A 17,416-nucleotide genomic window follows, 5' to 3' on the forward strand; every position below is an offset into this window, starting at 1 on the left:
CTCAATAGAAATTAGTCATCTGTAAGGTTAGATATAAACATGCCCAAAGAATCCCCATCATGGCATGAGGAATAAACTCTGAGCTGACAATAGAGCATATGGAATTTTGTACTTTGTTCTGGTGAAAATCTCTTGTTAGAAGACAACAACCAGCCAACCCCACAAAATTATGAGATACATAAGGCAACATAAGACTGAATTTGCCCTGTATAAAACCTTGACAATTGCATAATTATCTATTTGCATGGCTAGAAACTTTCTCTTGACTGTGTTTCTGCCTCTGTACTATGCAATTTAGTATCATATCACTCCAAACATTTGCATTTCTTTATTCCAAAAAAAAAACAAAAAAAGTAAACCGGTGTTCATGATTATATTAAACAGGCCGATACATTATTGAAAATTAAACCAAAAGAAACATTATGACAAAAAGTTCAGTTTATGTATAGGAATAAGATGGATGGCAAGTGGCTTCCAACTCTTGCACGGTTACATTCTTTAACTTCCACCAAAACATAATTGTCATCAACCATATACCTGGTTACTTTTAGGTTTGGTTTTTTTTTTCTCCTTTCACATAATTCACAGGCTTAACTTATACCACCATGAGAACATAAGAAAGGAAAAGAAAAAAGCTAACCCTCTAAATTGCAAAGATAACACAAATCAATGCCACTCCAGACCTCCCAGTGTAGTAGAGCCCACTCCTTCCCATGCTTGATTGCAGCCTACTTCATCGCCATCAACACCTTCCATGTTGCAGTCCCACCAGCCACTTCCATTTGCATCTGTGAACACAACCAAGAATCTCAATTTCCTCTTTATATTGGTTTAAGATGAAGAAAATGGAGAGATAAAGAACTTAGAAACCAGAGCTGATGGAAGAATAGCTTTTAACTGCTACCTACATGTGAGATGGCATACTTACAGTGATTAAATAGAGGTCTTGGTTTCTTGTTACAAATAAAATTCTCCAGCCTTCCTGTTTGCTTGGGTTTTAGATCACCTCCAAGAACTACCAAATGCTTCCTAGAAATGCCACCTTCTAATCCATGCAAAATTAGTCCCTAGAAATATAGAGTTCAAAACTGAATAGCTTCTATATTTTTTTGGGCTGCCTTTTAATAGTACATAATTAGGTACATGATTCTTCATGTTCTAAATTTTGCATTCAAAGCTCAAACACATCATCAACATTGAACAGTTTACCAACTTATCATCCAGTAATTTGGGAAACAAATGAATATAAAAAATGAAGAGTACAAGATCAAAGGGAATGTACATAAAAGATGAAAGAACAGAGCACTTCAAATTTGTAATGAGACTAGAACTCAGTAGGTGTTTCAAAATAGAGAGATTTGCTTAGGATTCAACAGTATAAATGAAATTAGGAATCAATCACTTCATAAGATTTGGCATCCCTAGTTTTAATGCATTCAAGTTTGTAATAACCAAATGTAAGATATACATATCCCTTGTATCATGCAATATAGACAGGCCATGAAGACATCTTCAATTCCTTGAATAAACATTCATAAGAGGAATTTCTCACTTTATTCAATGAAGTCGCTAAAGATACCAAAATATAGGCAGCTAGTTTGTAATATGATTTTATCAACTTCCTCTTTTCCAAACAACTCAATGAAATCCATTCAAAAGACTTTGTTAGAATTTTCAGTTATTGCTTCGTTTGTACAAGTCAATACAACTCAACTCAACAAAGGCTTAACCCAAATAATTAGGGGTCTACTACATGAATACTCATAGTTAATATAATGAGACATACCAACCTTAAAATTATGTTGGTAATTTTGCTTCAAAAATACAATAATCCAAAACTACCTAATTACAATAAGACATACCAACCTTAAAATCATGTTGAAGACTTTTAAATGAAGGCACAGGTAAGTAAGTTTCAAGTTATTTACCTCCTTTCAACTGTAGCACGTCATTTCTATTTACCTCTTTTCAATTGCAGCATGCCATTGCTATTTACCTCCTTGTGTGCCACAAGCCAAGCAAAGACTTTAACCTTAGTTGGGACTTTAGATTTTCAAAAAAATTCAACTAGATAGAAAGGAATTGGATCAAATGTATTAGACAAGTCCAAGTAGAAAGATTTTGTTGAGAATGAGCTTGAAGAGGACAATGACCAAACTCTCGCATCCAGGATGAATGGAGACAAATCCACACAAGGGAGAGATAATATGAGCCTTTCAAGATCCTCAATCTCCTAATCATTAAGGTTACAATGGAAATTAAGGTCCCAAGGAAAAGAAGAGGCATTGCCAAAGATAGTTGAAATGAAAAGATTTTTAATGATAACTCTATAAAGGCTTGGAAATTGTAAGCACAAAGGTTAATTCCCTCACCATAAATCTTCCCAAAAACAAATTCTCACCTTGCCACCTACCACAAATTGAATGTGAATAGATAAAAAAAATGGAAAACCTATGCAATTGCCTTCTAAGGGCATCGATGTTACCATCTAATAAGAATATTAGCATCTCATCCACTAGGTGCATCCCATTAATGCTCAAAATAACCTAATGTGAAGGGCAAAATTTTGTTAAGAAACCTCAAAAGCCATTTCCTTAAAAGAGCATGATTATTCAAAGATATCTTTCTAAACCCCAAACCTCTAAACTCCTTAAGCCTACAAACTATTTCTCAACTGATAAGATGATTCTTTTTACCCTCGACCCTTGATCAAAGAAAATCTATTACAATTTATTAATCTTTGATGTTATTAATGTTGGAATTTTGAAAAAAGAAAAGAAATAGCTAGGAAATTAGAGAATTAGAGTAATTCTACCCTCTAATGACAATTTTTTTCCAACCATTCAATCTCCTTGAAACTCCATAAGTCATTGGACCCCAAAAGACATTTGCCTTCAAGTTCCCCCTTAACAAAAGGCCTAGGTAAGATAAAGGTCAATTTGAGACAACATTCAAGTATAGAAGCCAACCCAGAGATTAGATCTTAACTTGTATTGATACCAAGGAGTGTTCTTACCTAAATTGATCTTAAGCCTTGATAAGTGCCTTAAAACAAGTAAAATTAGCTTGAGCTTTACAAATCTTTTGTAGAAGCCCTTGAGAAAAAAAATGTTATTATCTACAAATTGTAAATGAGACACTTTAATCCTATTCTTGCCTACTAAAAACCAATGATGAAAATTTCGGTTTTTTTGGCCGAAATTTCCTGTTTCGAGGGTCGACGAAACGAAAAAGGGGGGCAAAATGTCGACGGAAGAAATATCCGTAAATTTTGCCAAATTTCAGAGAAATTTCGATAAAAAGAGAAATATTGCCTCCAGTTGGAAAATTTCGAAGAAATTTCCTTTTGTTTCGGTTTATTTCAACGATTTTTCGCCCATTTTTTGAAAAAATTGGTGCCTTGCACCTATTATTGATCCAACGGCTCCCAGCTTCCCCGTATTGATCTAAATTAGTACATTTTTCCTAATTAATTAGTACATTTTTTAAATCTTGAATGAATTAGTAGATTTTCTTAGAATTAATTTAGTTTGGTTAATTTATAAACTTAATTAACAATATTAGTAGCTTCCCAATTTTTTCAATTTTTTTTTTATATTTTCATTTGTAATTAATTAGTACATTTGAATTAATTAGTACATTTTTTAAATCTTGAATGAATTAGTAGATTTTCATAGAATTAATTTAGTTTAGTTAATTTATTAACTTAATTAACAATATTAGTAGCTTCCCAATTTTTTCATTTTTTTTATATTTTCAATCGTAATTAATTAGTACATTTGAATTAATTAGTACATTTTTTAAATCTTGAATGAATTAGTAGATTTTCATAAAACTAAAGGGTCATTGCAATGTAATATGTACAAATTATTGATATTTAATGAAATCAAGTCTTTCATGAAGCTTCATAATGAGTGTACAATTACAAAATTCACATTTCTTATCGATCGACATGATATAATTACATTTAATATCACAAATTATATCATACATATATCAAATTCTTCAACAAAACAACTTTAAATTGTCTATTATATTTCTAATTACATTGCTATGAGGTTTTTCTTACATTTCCATGAGTTTTGATCAAATTTTGGCATACCGAAATTTTTTTCCAAAATATTCATCGATATTTCTTCGATATATCCGTCTCTCCTCCAATCTCAACAATATTTAACTTAAAACATCAACTGCAATGGTGAAAAGGAAAGAGGAAAGCAAATCTCCTTGTCTTAAACTTTTAGTTGGCTTACCCATCTTTTAGCATTACCATTCACCAAGACCACAAAACTTGCTAAGGATAAAGACCTCCATCTTGAACTAAACCATTCTCTCTAGCACATGGTTTAAACACCTTCAATCCACATAGTCATAGGCCTTTTTTAAATCAATTTTGAAGACTACTACTTCTGTTGATCTCGTTCTCTCATCCACCAATTCATTGTTGTTACAGAATCAGAATCAATTAGTTGACTTAGCTTATTTATGTATTGATTATAGGCTTGATTATAGGATGTAAATATAGGAGACTTAGACAGACTAGCATAGCATGTATAAATAGAGATGTTTATGTTATGAATAAAAGATACAAAAATTCATTTTCTTTCTTTACAGTTTACTTGGTATCAGAGCCACGTTTGGCTCAAGGGAATTTTCTGGGTTTTGGGTTTTGTTCCTAACAGTCTGGAACAGTAACCTGTTACGTTTTTTGAGTCTAGATTGCATCACCGCTGACCCAGGGAGGAGTGCATTCTTGTTTTCAGCTAGTACACAAAGTTCGATGGCCAGACGAGCTGCGCATGAGTCTCACGTGCCAATCAAAGCTTCGGGAGCAACCTTCACGCGCTAGCACGTGGGAGCGCGTGAGGCAACCCGTTTCTTCACCGATCTGACTTTCTGACGTTTCCCATCTCTTTTCGGCCATTCTCAAGTGGCACTCCGACATTCGATCAACTGTTGAGAGGAACATCTCCTTAGCAGGTTCTATCTCTTTGATTTGTTTCTGATTCCTTGTGGAAATTCATTTTAGGTATCAGTTGTTTTTGGTTAGCTGCTGGAATTATATTTATTGTGGTGATTGAATATCACTTAAAATGACTGACAACAAAGCTTCTATAACTTAAATAGTTCCAACACTGTCCAAAATAACTAATCATAAATTAAATGGCACTAATTATTTGGAATGGAGCAAAACAATTAGAGTTTATTTGCGTAGTGTTGAAAAAGATGACCACCTGACCATGGAAACCCCTGATGATGAAACTAGAAAGACTTGGATAAGGGATGATGCACGTTTATTCCTATAAATAAGGAATTCTATTTATAGTGAAATTGTTAGACTACTTAATCATTGTGAGTTTGTTAAAGAATTAATGGATTATCTGGAGTTCTTATATTCTGGCAAAGGGAATCTATCCCGAATGTATGATGTGTGCAAAGCCTTCTATCTTGCTGAAAAGAAGGCCAAATCTCTCACAACTTATTTTATGGATTTTAAGAAGACTTATGAGGAGTTAAATGTACTTTTACCTTTCAATCCTGATATTAAGGTGCAACAAACTCAGAGAGAAAAAATGGCAGTAATGAGTTTTTTAGCTGGCCTTCCATCTGAATTTGAGATTGCTAAATCTCAAATTCTTTCCAGTTCTGAGATTGGTTCACTTCAAGAAGTGTTTAGTAGAATTTTGCGTACTGAAGGTACCTCATCTATCCAACAGACTAATAATGTTCTTGTTGCCAAAGGAGGAAGCAATGATACTGGGATGAAATCAAACAACAGGGGAGGAAGCAAGACTTCTGATAGCTATAACAATGATTCAAGCAACATTGTTTGCTACTACTATCATGAGTCGAGCCATACCAAGAAATACTACAAGAAATTACAAAATCGTAATCAAAGAAATCAGATTGCTAATGTTGCCACTGCCTTTAGTATTTCTTCAAGTTCTTCTGATAAGACGGTCATGATCTCAACCGATGAGTTTGCAAGATTCTCTCAGTATCAAGAATCATTGAAGATTTCTACTCCAATTACTACTCTTGCTGAGATAGATAAAACATGTCTTATCTCCTCCTCAAACAAATGGGTAATTGATTCAGGTGCCACTGATCACATGATAGGTAATCTTAAAACATTCTCTAGTTTTCGATCACATTTAGCCCCTTCTCTTGTTACCATTGCTGATGGGTCAACCGCTAATGTTGTGGGTTCTAAGACTGTCAAACCAACATCCTCTATCACTTTGTCATCTATTCTAAGTTTACCTAAGCTTGCCTTTAACTTGATATCTATCAGTAAACTTATCAAAGATCTGAACTGTTGTATCTCATTCTTTCCTGACCATAGCCTTTTTCAAGATCTTATGACAAAGCAGATTATTGGTAAAGGATGTGTATCTGATGGTCTTTACATTCTTGATGAGTGGGCACCTCGGTCGATTGCTTGTTCTAGCATCACTTCTTTAGTTGAAGCTCACTGTTGTTTGGGACATCCCTTTTTACCAGTGTTAAAGAAGTTATGTCCTCAGTTTCATAGTTTACCTTCGTTTAATTGTGAATCATGTCATTTTGTAAAGCATCACCGTAGTTCGTTAAGCCCAAGAGTTAATAAGAGGGCTGAATCTATTTTTGAGTTAGTACACTCTAATGTTTGGGGACCTTGTCCTGTTACTTCTAAAACTGGATTTTGATATTTTGTTACATTTGTGGATGATTTTTCTCGAACGACTTGAATTTATTTTATGAAGAATCGTTCTAAAGTTTTCTCTCATTTTTGTGCATTTTGTGTTGAGATTAAAACACAGTTTAATGTCTCTGTACAAACATTGAGAAGTGATAATGGCAAAGAATATATGTCTAACTCATTTCAAACTTACATGACTCAACACAGGATTCTTCATCAGTCCTCATGTGTGGACACTCCTTCTCAAAATGGAGTTGTTGAGAGGAAGAATAGACATTTACTAGAAACAACCCGAGCACTCTTGTTCTAGATGAAGGTTCCTAAACAGTTTTGGGCTGATGCGATTTCTATTGCTTGCTTTCTGATTAATCGCATGCCATCTACGGAACTCAATGATAAAATCCCATACAGTATATTGTTTCCAAAAAAGTCTATTTCCAATTGAACCACGAATTTTTGGAAGCACTTGCTATGTTCGAGATGTAAGGCCATTTGTGACTAAACTAGATCCCAAAGCCCTGAAGTGTGTGTTCTTAGGGTATTCTCGTCTTCAGAAAAGTTATCGATGATTTTCTCCTGATCTCAACAAGTATGTGGTATTGACTAATGTGGTATTTTCAGAAGATACACCTTTTTATTCTTCACCCCCAAATTCAGAAAGTGAGGGGGAGGGTGAAAATTGGCTCATATATCAAGTAACCATCCCAAGTACTCCCACTGATTCTTTTGAGCAACCACACGCTGTTGTTGACTTACTGCCTACTCTAGCTAAGCCACCAATTGTTCAAGAATACTCTAGGCGTCATGAGACAAAAGATACATGTCTTGCACCAACTTCTCCGTTATCTGATCCTCCCAGTGACCTTGACCTTCCTATTGGTCTTCGTAAGGGTAAACATCAGTGCAAATTAGTTTATTCCATTGCTAATTTCATTTATTATGATCACTTGTCTCCTTCCTCGAGTGCTTTTGTTGCCTCTTTAGATTCTGTCTATATTCCCAAAACTGTCAAGGAAGCCCTGAATCACCCTGGATAGCATAATGCAATGCTTGAGGAGATACAAGCTCTAGAAGTCAATCACACATGGAATCTAGTTGATTTACCAATAGGAAAGAATGTTGTAGGATGTAAATGGGTCTTTGCAATAAAAGTTAATCCTGATGGCTTAGTGGCACGACTGAAAGCCAGACTTGTAGCTAAAGGCTATGCTCAAACTTATGGGGTGGACTATTCTAATACTTTCTCTCCAGTAGCCAAACTTGCTTTAGTCCGCCTGATTATATCAATTGTTGCTACTCAGCACTGGCCCCTGCACTAGCTGGATATCAAAAATGCATTCCTTCACGGAGATCTCCAAGAAGAAGTATATATGGAGCAACCGCCCGGGGTTGTTGCTCAAGGGGAGGGGAAAGTGTGTCATCTCAGAAAATCTCTCTATGGATTAGAGTAGAGTCTCCAAGCTTGGTTTGGCAAGTTTAGTGAGGTGATTCAAGAGTTTGGGATGAACAAAAGCAAAGTTGATCATTCAGTCTTCTATAGACAATCAGCAAATGGTATTATTCTTCTCGTTGTTTATGTTGATGACATTGTCATTACAGGAAATGATTGTCCAGGAATTTCTTCTCTCAAATTGTTTATGCATTCCAAGTTTCACACAAAGGACTTGGGCGAGCTAAAATATTTCTTGGGAGTAGAAGTATCAAGAAGCAAAAGAGGAATCTTCTTGTCACAGAGGAAATATGTTCTTGACTTACTTGCAGAAACTAGAAAGATGGAAGCCAAGCCATGTAGCACACCGATGATCCCTAATGTACATTTGACGAAAGATGATGATGATCCCTTTGATAATCCAGAAAGATGCAAAAGATTGGTTAGGAAATTGAATTACCTTACAGTGACTCACCCAGACATTGCTTACGCAATCAGTATTGTCAGTCAGTTTATGTCTGCACCTACAGTGAAGCATTGGGCAGCCTTGGAACAGATTTTGTGTTATTTGGAAAGAGCTCCTGGTCTGGGCATATTGTACAGCAATCATGGACATGCTCAAATTGAGTGTTTTACAAATGCCGACTGGGCTGGATCCAAAGCTAATAGACGATCCACTACGAGCTTTTGTGTCTTTGTTGGTGGGAATCTTGTATCTTAGAAGAGCAAGAAGCAGAATATGGTATCTCGATCTAGTGCAGAATCAGAATACAGAGCCATGGCACAAGCCACGTGTGAAATTATGTGGTTGTATCATCTTCTAACTGAGATTGGAATAAAGACTCCTATGCCAGCAAAACTTTGGTGTGACAACCAAGCAACTATTCATATCGCCTCAAATCCAGTATATCATGAGAGAACTAAACATATTGAAGTAGATTGTCACTTTATTGGTTAAAAGATTCAAGAAAATCTGATTTCCACAGGTTATGTGAAAACTGGAGAACAATTGGGAGATATTTTCACAAAGGCATTAAATGGAACTTGGGTTGAATATTTTTGTAACAAGCTGGGCATGATTAACATTTATGCTCCAGCTTGAGGGGGAGTGTTACAGAATCAGAATCAATTAGTTGACTTACCTTATTTATGTATTGATTATAGGCTTGATTATAGGATGTAAATATAGGAGACTTACCTTAGATAGACTAGCATAGCATGTATAAATAGAGATGTTTATGTTTTTTTTTTGATAAGTAAAAAGAGATGTTTATGTTATGAATAAAAGATACAGAAATTCATTTTCTTTCTCTGCAGTTTACAATTGCTAATCAAAATTGTGTCCAAAAACTACCTCCTTTGAACAAAAATTCCTTAGAAAATGTAGATGGTATCATTGGAGAACTTTATAGATATGCTCTAGTAAGACTTTTGCTATGATCTTGTAAAGACTAATGACCAAGCTAATAGGTCTAAAATTTGAGATTTTATTGGTTCAACTCTTTTTGGGCATAAGGGCAATAAAGGTCGAATCAATGCTTTGTTTTATTACCCCATTATTGTAGAACTCTTAAAATATCCTCCTTGAATACATCTCAACACTCTTAAAACATTGTGATGGCAAATCCATCAGGCTCAAGTGCCTTTTCCTTAGCCAATTGAAACACAATAATGTAAACCTCCTTTTTTGAAAAGAGGCAACCCAACCATGCAACCTTCTTTGTTGAAATGGGAGACTAATCCAATCCTTCTAACCTCCAAGATTGTCATGGGGCTTGAAGTATTACTTTCCAAAAGAAAAGCACTATCCCCTCCAAGATGTGTTCAATGTTATCTAGAATTACCCTCTCTTCAAATAACAAGGACTTTATGAATTTCCTATTTTGACTACCATTAGCCAACCTATGGAAATACTTTTTACCTCTAATGCACCTCTTCCTTTAACAATATTTCCTTCAATTCCCCCTTCTTTAAGGCGCTCATTCTTGAAAGCCCAAAAGTCCGATTCCCTACCTGCTTACTAGTATCAATGCCTACGATGTCAATAAGAATGCTTTTTTTTTCTTCTCTAAATCTCTAAAAGACACCTTATTCCATTCTTTCAACTTTGATATGAAAAACTATAACTTCTTCATGAATTTGTGACCTTTCCAACCTTCCACTTAGCATTCCATCATAAATTAAATCTTTCCTTGAAACTTGGATGTAGCAACCATATGTCTTCAAACCTAAACAGAGTTGGACCCGCTTGAATAGATTGGTATCTAGAATAATCAAACAATAATCGGAGGTCAATCTAGAAAGCACTTCTTGGAGGCTTTAAGGGAACCTTTGCTTCCACTTATTTGAATATGGAAATCTACCCAACTTCTTGTAAACTAGGGATTTTTGCATGTTTGACCATGTGAAAGACACATTTCTAAGAGGAGGGTCGACTAATTCACTTTCTCTTGCGAACCAATTAAAATCCCTCATGCTCAATGTATTCTACTTATGACATTAAATCCCCTTCCCCCTACCTCTAACACATGAACATACACGCATAAAAACTATTTCGAAAAAGTTAAGCAAAAAAGGCCTTACAGATCCATCCAAAAATCATTCCTAAGATTCAAATTATTGGAACCATAAATAGAGATAAGCCAAAAAAAACCCTCTTCATATGAATTCGATCTAATGATCATTCTACATCCTTTCTTGTACATGTTAATTATCATCTACCCTCTGTGCTAGCTTGACCATATTGAATATCTTTGTTAATTCATATTCTAAAGGGAGAGAATCTTATTATTTCTAGAAAATGGGAGAGTTTTCTTAATTTATTATGTGTAAGCATTTTTTTCCTTTGTTATAACTGGGGAGTATTAGTGATGAAGAGAATTTTGGAATATAATTTTAGATAATAGGGACATTTTGTTTAGCCTAAAGGATACTTTGGTGGATATCTTGAGATACTTAGATGGTTGATTACTCTATTCAGATCATTTGATTTTTACCTTGTATGTGATTGATCATTTTGTCTATGTTTGCTTAGATATTTTGCATACTTTGATTTCTATTTTCCCTATTAACAACACACTTACCTTTGTCATTTTTATTTAAAAAAAAAGAGATAAAATTTTGGAATTTTTTTTCTCCTTATTGTTTCTCCTTACAAATTGTGATTCATAAGTACTTTCTTATTTAACTATGCTTCAAGTGACAAGCTGTTATTGTACTACAACTCCACCTAAAACCTAGTTCTTCCTAAAAATACCTATGATTAATATTGTAAAAGTGATGAAAAAAGCCTTGGAAAAAAAATGATCTACTATCACTAATCACTCTGCCTTAAGATCGACATTCTCAAAACGCTTACAAGAAGGCACTTCAAAGTTCTTTCTGATAGAAATGCAAGAGTTAATACTTCAATCTACATAGCCTTGGTATGAAGTTCAAGTGATCTACTAAGAAGCACAAAGGAGGGTTATAGCAAGGAAGTGAAGTACAAGTGTTGGTCACTATAAGTTTCTTAAGAGTTGGTAGCACCTAAATTAGGTAAATCATATACTCCTTTTTCACAATTATTGAATTTAATCCACAATCCAATAGCCCATTGGTTTTACATCTATGGAGGTTTCAAGGGGGAATCCATATGTGGTTTCCATTTATACCAATGCCTCAATTTGTGATTGCTGATTTTCTTTATATTTATTGTTTTTTTATTACCACCAAATTGATTTAGTTGATTTATAATTAAGGTATAAGAAAATTAAGTTTGAAACCTTGAAATTTAATAAAAATTGAATTACCAATTTACTCCTTTCTAGCTACTGCAAATCAAGAACAAAGAACTTGCACTCAATTTTCCATTTAGTTTTCTAAGGCATATCCTCCGTGAATCATTTGTTCACTATGATTTCTAATATGCTTCATAAATCATATATCACTATGGGTTTTATTCTTTTTCACACTTCATAGCACAAATAGAAAACACTTTAAGAATCAATCCTTAGTAAAACTTTACTAAAAAAATGAAGTATTTTGGGAAACAATCCAATCTGGCCTTTTGTCAAAAGTCATGTTGAGAACCATGAGAGAATGCAATATTCTGCATTGTATTGGCAACCATCACCTGAAAATTATAGGAGTGCCCAAAAGTCTACTCTTGTAGAGCTCAACAGTGCAACAAATACTTCTTTAAAAGATAGATTAACAAAAAAATGAATGGGTTGCCACGATGTGGCACATAAATTAAACAAAGAGACCAATAATATAGCGAAAAATAACAACTGGAAGCAAAATTTAAGTGAAAGAACAGCACGCAAAAATTGAGAAAGGATTGACAAACCTACAGATGGGTCTTTCCTCTTTCTCGATTCTGGCACAGTATTTGTGTGAAAACTTCCAATATCATCAACGCCACACGAACCAATAAAATCTTCTTTTTCTTTTCTAGAATGCTTGAGCTGTTTAAAAACCTGTATATCAATAGCATAATTTGCTTTATCTTCTCCCCTTTTCTTGACCCCAATGTGTCCATGAATAGACCCACATTCATTGCTGCAGCCTAATGGCGACGAGAATGGTTTCTGCTTCCCCTGCTAATAATGTTATGTATCCAGGAAAGAATTAATTGACAACAATTAGGAGAGAAGTAAAGCCCCTCCTAAAACCCTAGAAAGAACTAATAAAACAACGGTTGGCTGCAGAAAAAGACATAAGAAAAAGGGAACAAAATTCCCAAAAGTCATCAGAGTTTTTCTTCCAGAAACACAATTTTTGTTTTTCTATTCAAATTCTAACAAACAAACAGAGGGTAAACCCAACATACCTGAACGGTTTTCGGGAGCACGGAAGTTGTGTGCAACCGTCGGTCCAGGAAGTCAGAAAGCGAAACGTGCGAGTCCTTGGTAGGAGATTTAACAGGCATACCTTGATCAGAATCCTTGGAACTGAAAAGAAGAGGTTGATAAGCAGAAGCATCAATGGAAGAAAAGAAAAGAAAAAAAAACAGCAATTGGGACATTTACCTACTAGAAGACCTTTGAAGAAATGTCGAGGACAAAGAGCGCTGGTCCCATTCCCTAATCGAAGGATTCTTCGACTTCATTTCTCTGCTTCACACTTCCCTTCTTCAGGTTTTGAATTATCAAGTTCGCAACCGATGACGTCATGCCCCTCACTTTTGCCGCCAAAACTGAAACTTTCCCGGCATTCAAAATTTGGAATCAAAGGAAAAAAAAAGGTTTCACATTTTCATTAATATTTTAATAAAATTTTAGTTTTAAAAGGTGTTATTTGATTAAAAAGGATAAATCATCCCCATTTTGTACCTTGGACCATGTTTTGAGTCCATAAAAGCTTTATTTAATTTTAAAATCTAATATTTAATAGAGTCAAAATATTGTGGTGGAAATCTCTCAAACCCTAACATAATATTGATGTCCTTCAACAATTACGCTACAAAAAGTGAGCCAGAGGCCTATTTGATGGCACAAATGAAAATCATTTCCTTAGAGATATTCTTATATTTAATGTAAACTTGTGTGGTCATCAGAACGCATGCCATGCCGATTATGTAAAAAGAAATTAACGTTTCTTCATCCAAAGAATTCCCAAATGTTTGAGGATTCCCTTTGGTTTACGGGTAATCAATTCCAAGCATCTTCTGTCATAGACAACAACTAAGCTCCTATGCATTCAATGCCAACCAATTTTGCTTTGATTAGTGTTAACTAAGAGGGTGATTGCCTGATTGCTTAATTAAGTCTCCGTTAAGATATATTTTTCATTTTTTATTCTTTTATAAATAATAATAACTTTTATTTAATATAAGAGAATTTTTAAAGACTTATAAAGAAAAAATAATAACTTTAAAAATTTTTAAAGATATAAGATGGATATTTTTTTTATAAAATGAATATTTGGTAAATCAATTTAATACAAGTAATTTAATTACTTAATTTAAGTTATTAAATAAATTATATTTAATAAAAGGATTTAATGATATAACTTAAAATAACAATAAGTAAAAATAATTAATGTATTCTTAAGTCTTTATTTTTATTTTACCTTTTCACCCTTATTTATGTTAATTACTTCCATAATGTCTTTGCTATCCACGATTTTTTTAGCACTTTACCTCCTTTATTATAATTATAATTTATGAAGTTAAATACATTAATTTGATGATTTAAAATAAATTTTAAATTAATTTTATCAAAACAATATTAATATTTAAAATAAAAGTTACGTAATAAATTTTAAGTTAATAACTTAAATATAATATAACTTAAAATTAATTTAATTCATTAAATAATAAGAATTAAAGTTTACCAAACACCTCGTGTTACACATTTATATAAAAGTTTCTAACTTTAAAAACAAAAAATGCATTCAAACAAACCTAATTTAATAACTTAAATAAATAAAAAGCTTTTGAGTGATTTTGAGAGAAATAAGTGTTTCCAAGTATTGAAAAACACTTATTTACAAAACTATTTAATAAATCTAAATAATAAATTATTAATCTAAAATTATTTAAGTATTCTCAGTTATTAAGTGAACTCCTGTGACTATGGTTGATAATATAGCACCACCAAAGACAGTAACATGTCATGGGATTGATTGATATACAATTTTGTTGTTGCTGCGATTATGCATCTTTTCATGGCTGAGATTTGGCTATCATCTTCTCCTCCTGCAGTTTAGCATCTGCATTCAAAGAAATGACATAACATAAAGCAGGAACAAGACAACATTTCAGGTATATCCCACTGGGTTTAATCGAGCTACGAGGGGCAGCATATCATATTTTACCAAACAGTTTTCTTTGTCAGAGCTATTACTGGACCGGATTGCAAATTCATCTAGCAGGATCTACTTTTGGATGCAGGATCTTTTGGCTATCACTGAAGTATTGGTTTGGATGATTAATTCCAGCATCACAGGAGGTGCCATGAACAGCTTCAAACGTTAAGGTGCATGCCAACTGCACAGATGTTACCATGTTGTAAATAACAAAACCATCTCGATGTGTATCTAAGGTTAGTAGTAAATTCTATAACCTGATAATGTCGATTTCGGACTTTGTCCATTACATCCTCCATTGCACGATTGCCCACACCCATCTTGCCAAGAGCAGCTCTTAAATTCTCCTCACTGTCACAAAAATGACAAATCAGTCAAAGCTTTATTCGATTTAAACTCCAGAATTAGTTTGTTATTTCTGTGAATATAAAATGTTCATTTTGCATCATTAGAGGAATAAAGCATTATCATGTTGCAGCAAGTCCCAGAAACCTGCATAATCATTGTGACAAAAATGAGAATCCTAAGATGAACACAAGTAACAATCAGAAAGGATATTCACATGATAAGAGTACTTGGACAATTTTGAAATAGCTCCAAAAATTGGGTTTCAATACAAAAGAAATCCTCAACAATAAGTTGGTCATCTGCAACTGGGCAGATGATTATGCCAGTAAATACCAATATATTTCCGGTAGACAGGGTTAGAAGTCGTTAGCAGAAGTCCAAAAAACATGTAGCCATATGTGGTTCAAGCTTGCGATATGAAATGATGATTTTTGATGGCTTAACTGAAAGAAAACCATGCTACATGGAACTACTGCGTTAGCACAAGGTACCTGTGTTAACACAAAATGAAGCATGTACAAAGATGGGATTCTAGTTTGAACACGAGAAGTTGCAGTAGTACAGAACTTTGACTTGCAAAACAAACTGTTGGTAATTATACTACAACGATACCATATCTAAATAATAAAAATTGAAGCTTCCAAAATAAGAGCATGACAAACATTGTACCACAATCTTACTACAACAGTTAATCGTTTAGCAACATCCAAATAGAAACCATTTGGAATTCTCCAGACTCATTCATGTTTAAATGGTACAAAATGAAAATTAAAAAAATAAAATAAAATAAAATCTTGATTTATTCGAGTCACTATGACCATTTATGACAAGCATAAATTGATAGAAAATAATGAATTTTAGTCTAAAATTGGGAGTATAATCTACATGAGTACCAATTGTAAGGAGAGGTCAGGATGAGTTTCAGGCAAGAACTAACTTATCTATGGGTGATGGCAGAAAAAGTTAAGTTCTGACATGATGTGTAGTGTGATGATTCTTTGCTGAAATGTCTCATTCCTCCTTGTTCTCCATTGCAGTTTCTAATAAAACTTGAGTAGCTGATGTTTGGGATAATTCCCATGGTAGGGGGGCATCAGAATCATGCCTTTTTTGAGGCAGTTGCATTATTCTGAAATGGACTGTGGAGCTATTCCTATCCGCAAGAGTTGGTAGCATTTAGCAATGATGAGAATACATTGCTGTGGCTCATACCAAGGATTGAGACTGAGGAGGATGTTCTTGTCCTGCCAAGGTAGTTTGGGCTCTGAAAGTGAGTTTTTTGCTGAGTAGGCTTCTTGAGAAAAGGTTTTCAAACTCTGGATCAGCTTAAGAGGATGGATTTTAGCAAACTGGTGTTGTTTGTCTAAGAGTGAAGAAACAGAAATTAATTATATTCTTATCCATTGTGATATCCCTTTTCGATGTCTCGAGTGCTTATCTAATGAGCCAAGGATATCTTATTGGCTGGCATTGGAGTTTTGTTAGGCAGAAGCATATAAAAGTTTAAGAACTGCATTTTTCATGTTTATTCTGAACTACTTGGTAAGAGCACGATGGCTTAAAGACTCTTTTATTTACACTCTTTTTACTTAGGTCTAATAACTTGGAGATAGTTCATTGTGCTTGTTAGATTTTATTGATTGTTTGGGATCCTGTTAGTGAAGTGATATCTTTTGTTCTTTTTCTTTTCTTTTCCATCTATTGGTGCCATTTGTATACTTCTTGTATCCTTGGGTTTTGCCTCCTCTTTTCTTGCTGCCTCTTTAATAAAATGATTTTTTTCCTATTAAAAAAAATCCACCAGATGGAGCTTTAGGATAGGAACACACCCTCCACACTGAACACCAAACACTATGTTCCTTCATTTCTCCTGTATTTTGTCCAATAGAAAACCATTTTCTAAGAAATTTCCAAAATATTAAATTTCATAAGCAATTTAAAAATATGAACACTATCCAGTAATTTTTCATTCAATTTTTTGGTTCTTCTGTTATGATTTACAGTGTTGGATCTTTTTCTTTTCTCATCAGTGTCAGAACTCCAATGTCTTCATCTTATCTTACCACTTGAGAAAACTCTAAGGGTGGATTTGAGGGAAACCATAACAGAATCATGTAGAAGTGCTTAATGTAATAGAGGGTGCGGATGGGAATATATAATATTCA

The 17,416-nt window shown here is 34.0% G+C and overlaps 2 protein-coding genes across 5 annotated transcripts in view; both read right to left on the reverse strand.

Annotated features, from left to right (window-relative positions):
• Positions 1-348: 348 nt before the first annotated feature.
• On the reverse strand, positions 349-13,343 carry LOC117914020. Of its 4 annotated transcripts, none has more exons than XM_034829174.1 (5): positions 13,124-13,343; positions 12,925-13,045; positions 12,446-12,694; positions 929-1,067; positions 349-788 (listed from the first exon to the last, which is right to left on the reverse strand). In XM_034829174.1, the coding sequence occupies exons 1-5, from the start codon at positions 13,201-13,203 to the stop codon at positions 667-669; spliced, it is 711 nt and encodes a 236-aa protein (XP_034685065.1). In that variant the 5' UTR covers positions 13,204-13,343; the 3' UTR covers positions 349-666. The 4 variants fall into 4 exon arrangements, with proteins under 4 accessions (XP_034685065.1, XP_034685066.1, XP_034685067.1 ...); XM_034829175.1 differs by having other exon boundaries at positions 12,446-12,691; positions 13,124-13,342; XM_034829176.1 differs by having other exon boundaries at positions 929-1,045; positions 12,442-12,694; positions 13,124-13,338.
• A 1,255-nt stretch (positions 13,344-14,598) lies between these two features.
• LOC117913779 (probable DNA primase large subunit) overlaps positions 14,599-17,416 on the reverse strand; it is a 37,687-nt gene continuing 34,869 nt past the window's right edge. The window contains exons 17-19 of the mRNA XM_034828814.1: positions 15,161-15,254; positions 14,913-15,084; positions 14,599-14,807 (exon numbers count right to left, since the gene is read on the reverse strand). Coding sequence (XP_034684705.1) covers positions 14,959-15,084; positions 15,161-15,254 — 220 coding nt within the window. The 3' untranslated portion in view covers positions 14,599-14,807; positions 14,913-14,958. The remainder of the gene's footprint in view (positions 14,808-14,912; positions 15,085-15,160; positions 15,255-17,416) is intronic.

The sequence above is a fragment of the Vitis riparia genome, chromosome 5 (assembly GCF_004353265.1).
Source record: "Vitis riparia cultivar Riparia Gloire de Montpellier isolate 1030 chromosome 5, EGFV_Vit.rip_1.0, whole genome shotgun sequence".
Taxonomy (NCBI): domain Eukaryota; kingdom Viridiplantae; phylum Streptophyta; class Magnoliopsida; order Vitales; family Vitaceae; genus Vitis; species Vitis riparia.

Excerpts from the sequence above, each read along its gene's own strand:
- LOC117914020 (XM_034829174.1), bottom strand. The coding sequence starts at position 13,203 with ATGAAGTCGAAGAATCCTTCGATTAGGGAATGGGACCAGCGCTCTTTG. Across the intron at positions 12,695-12,924 it reads TGCTCCCGAAAACCGTTCAG|CAGGGGAAGCAGAAACCATT; the intron begins GTATGTTGGGTT and ends TAACATTATTAG. Across the intron at positions 789-928 it reads AAGACCTCTATTTAATCACT|ATGCAAATGGAAGTGGCTGG; the intron begins GTAAGTATGCCA and ends TTGTGTTCACAG.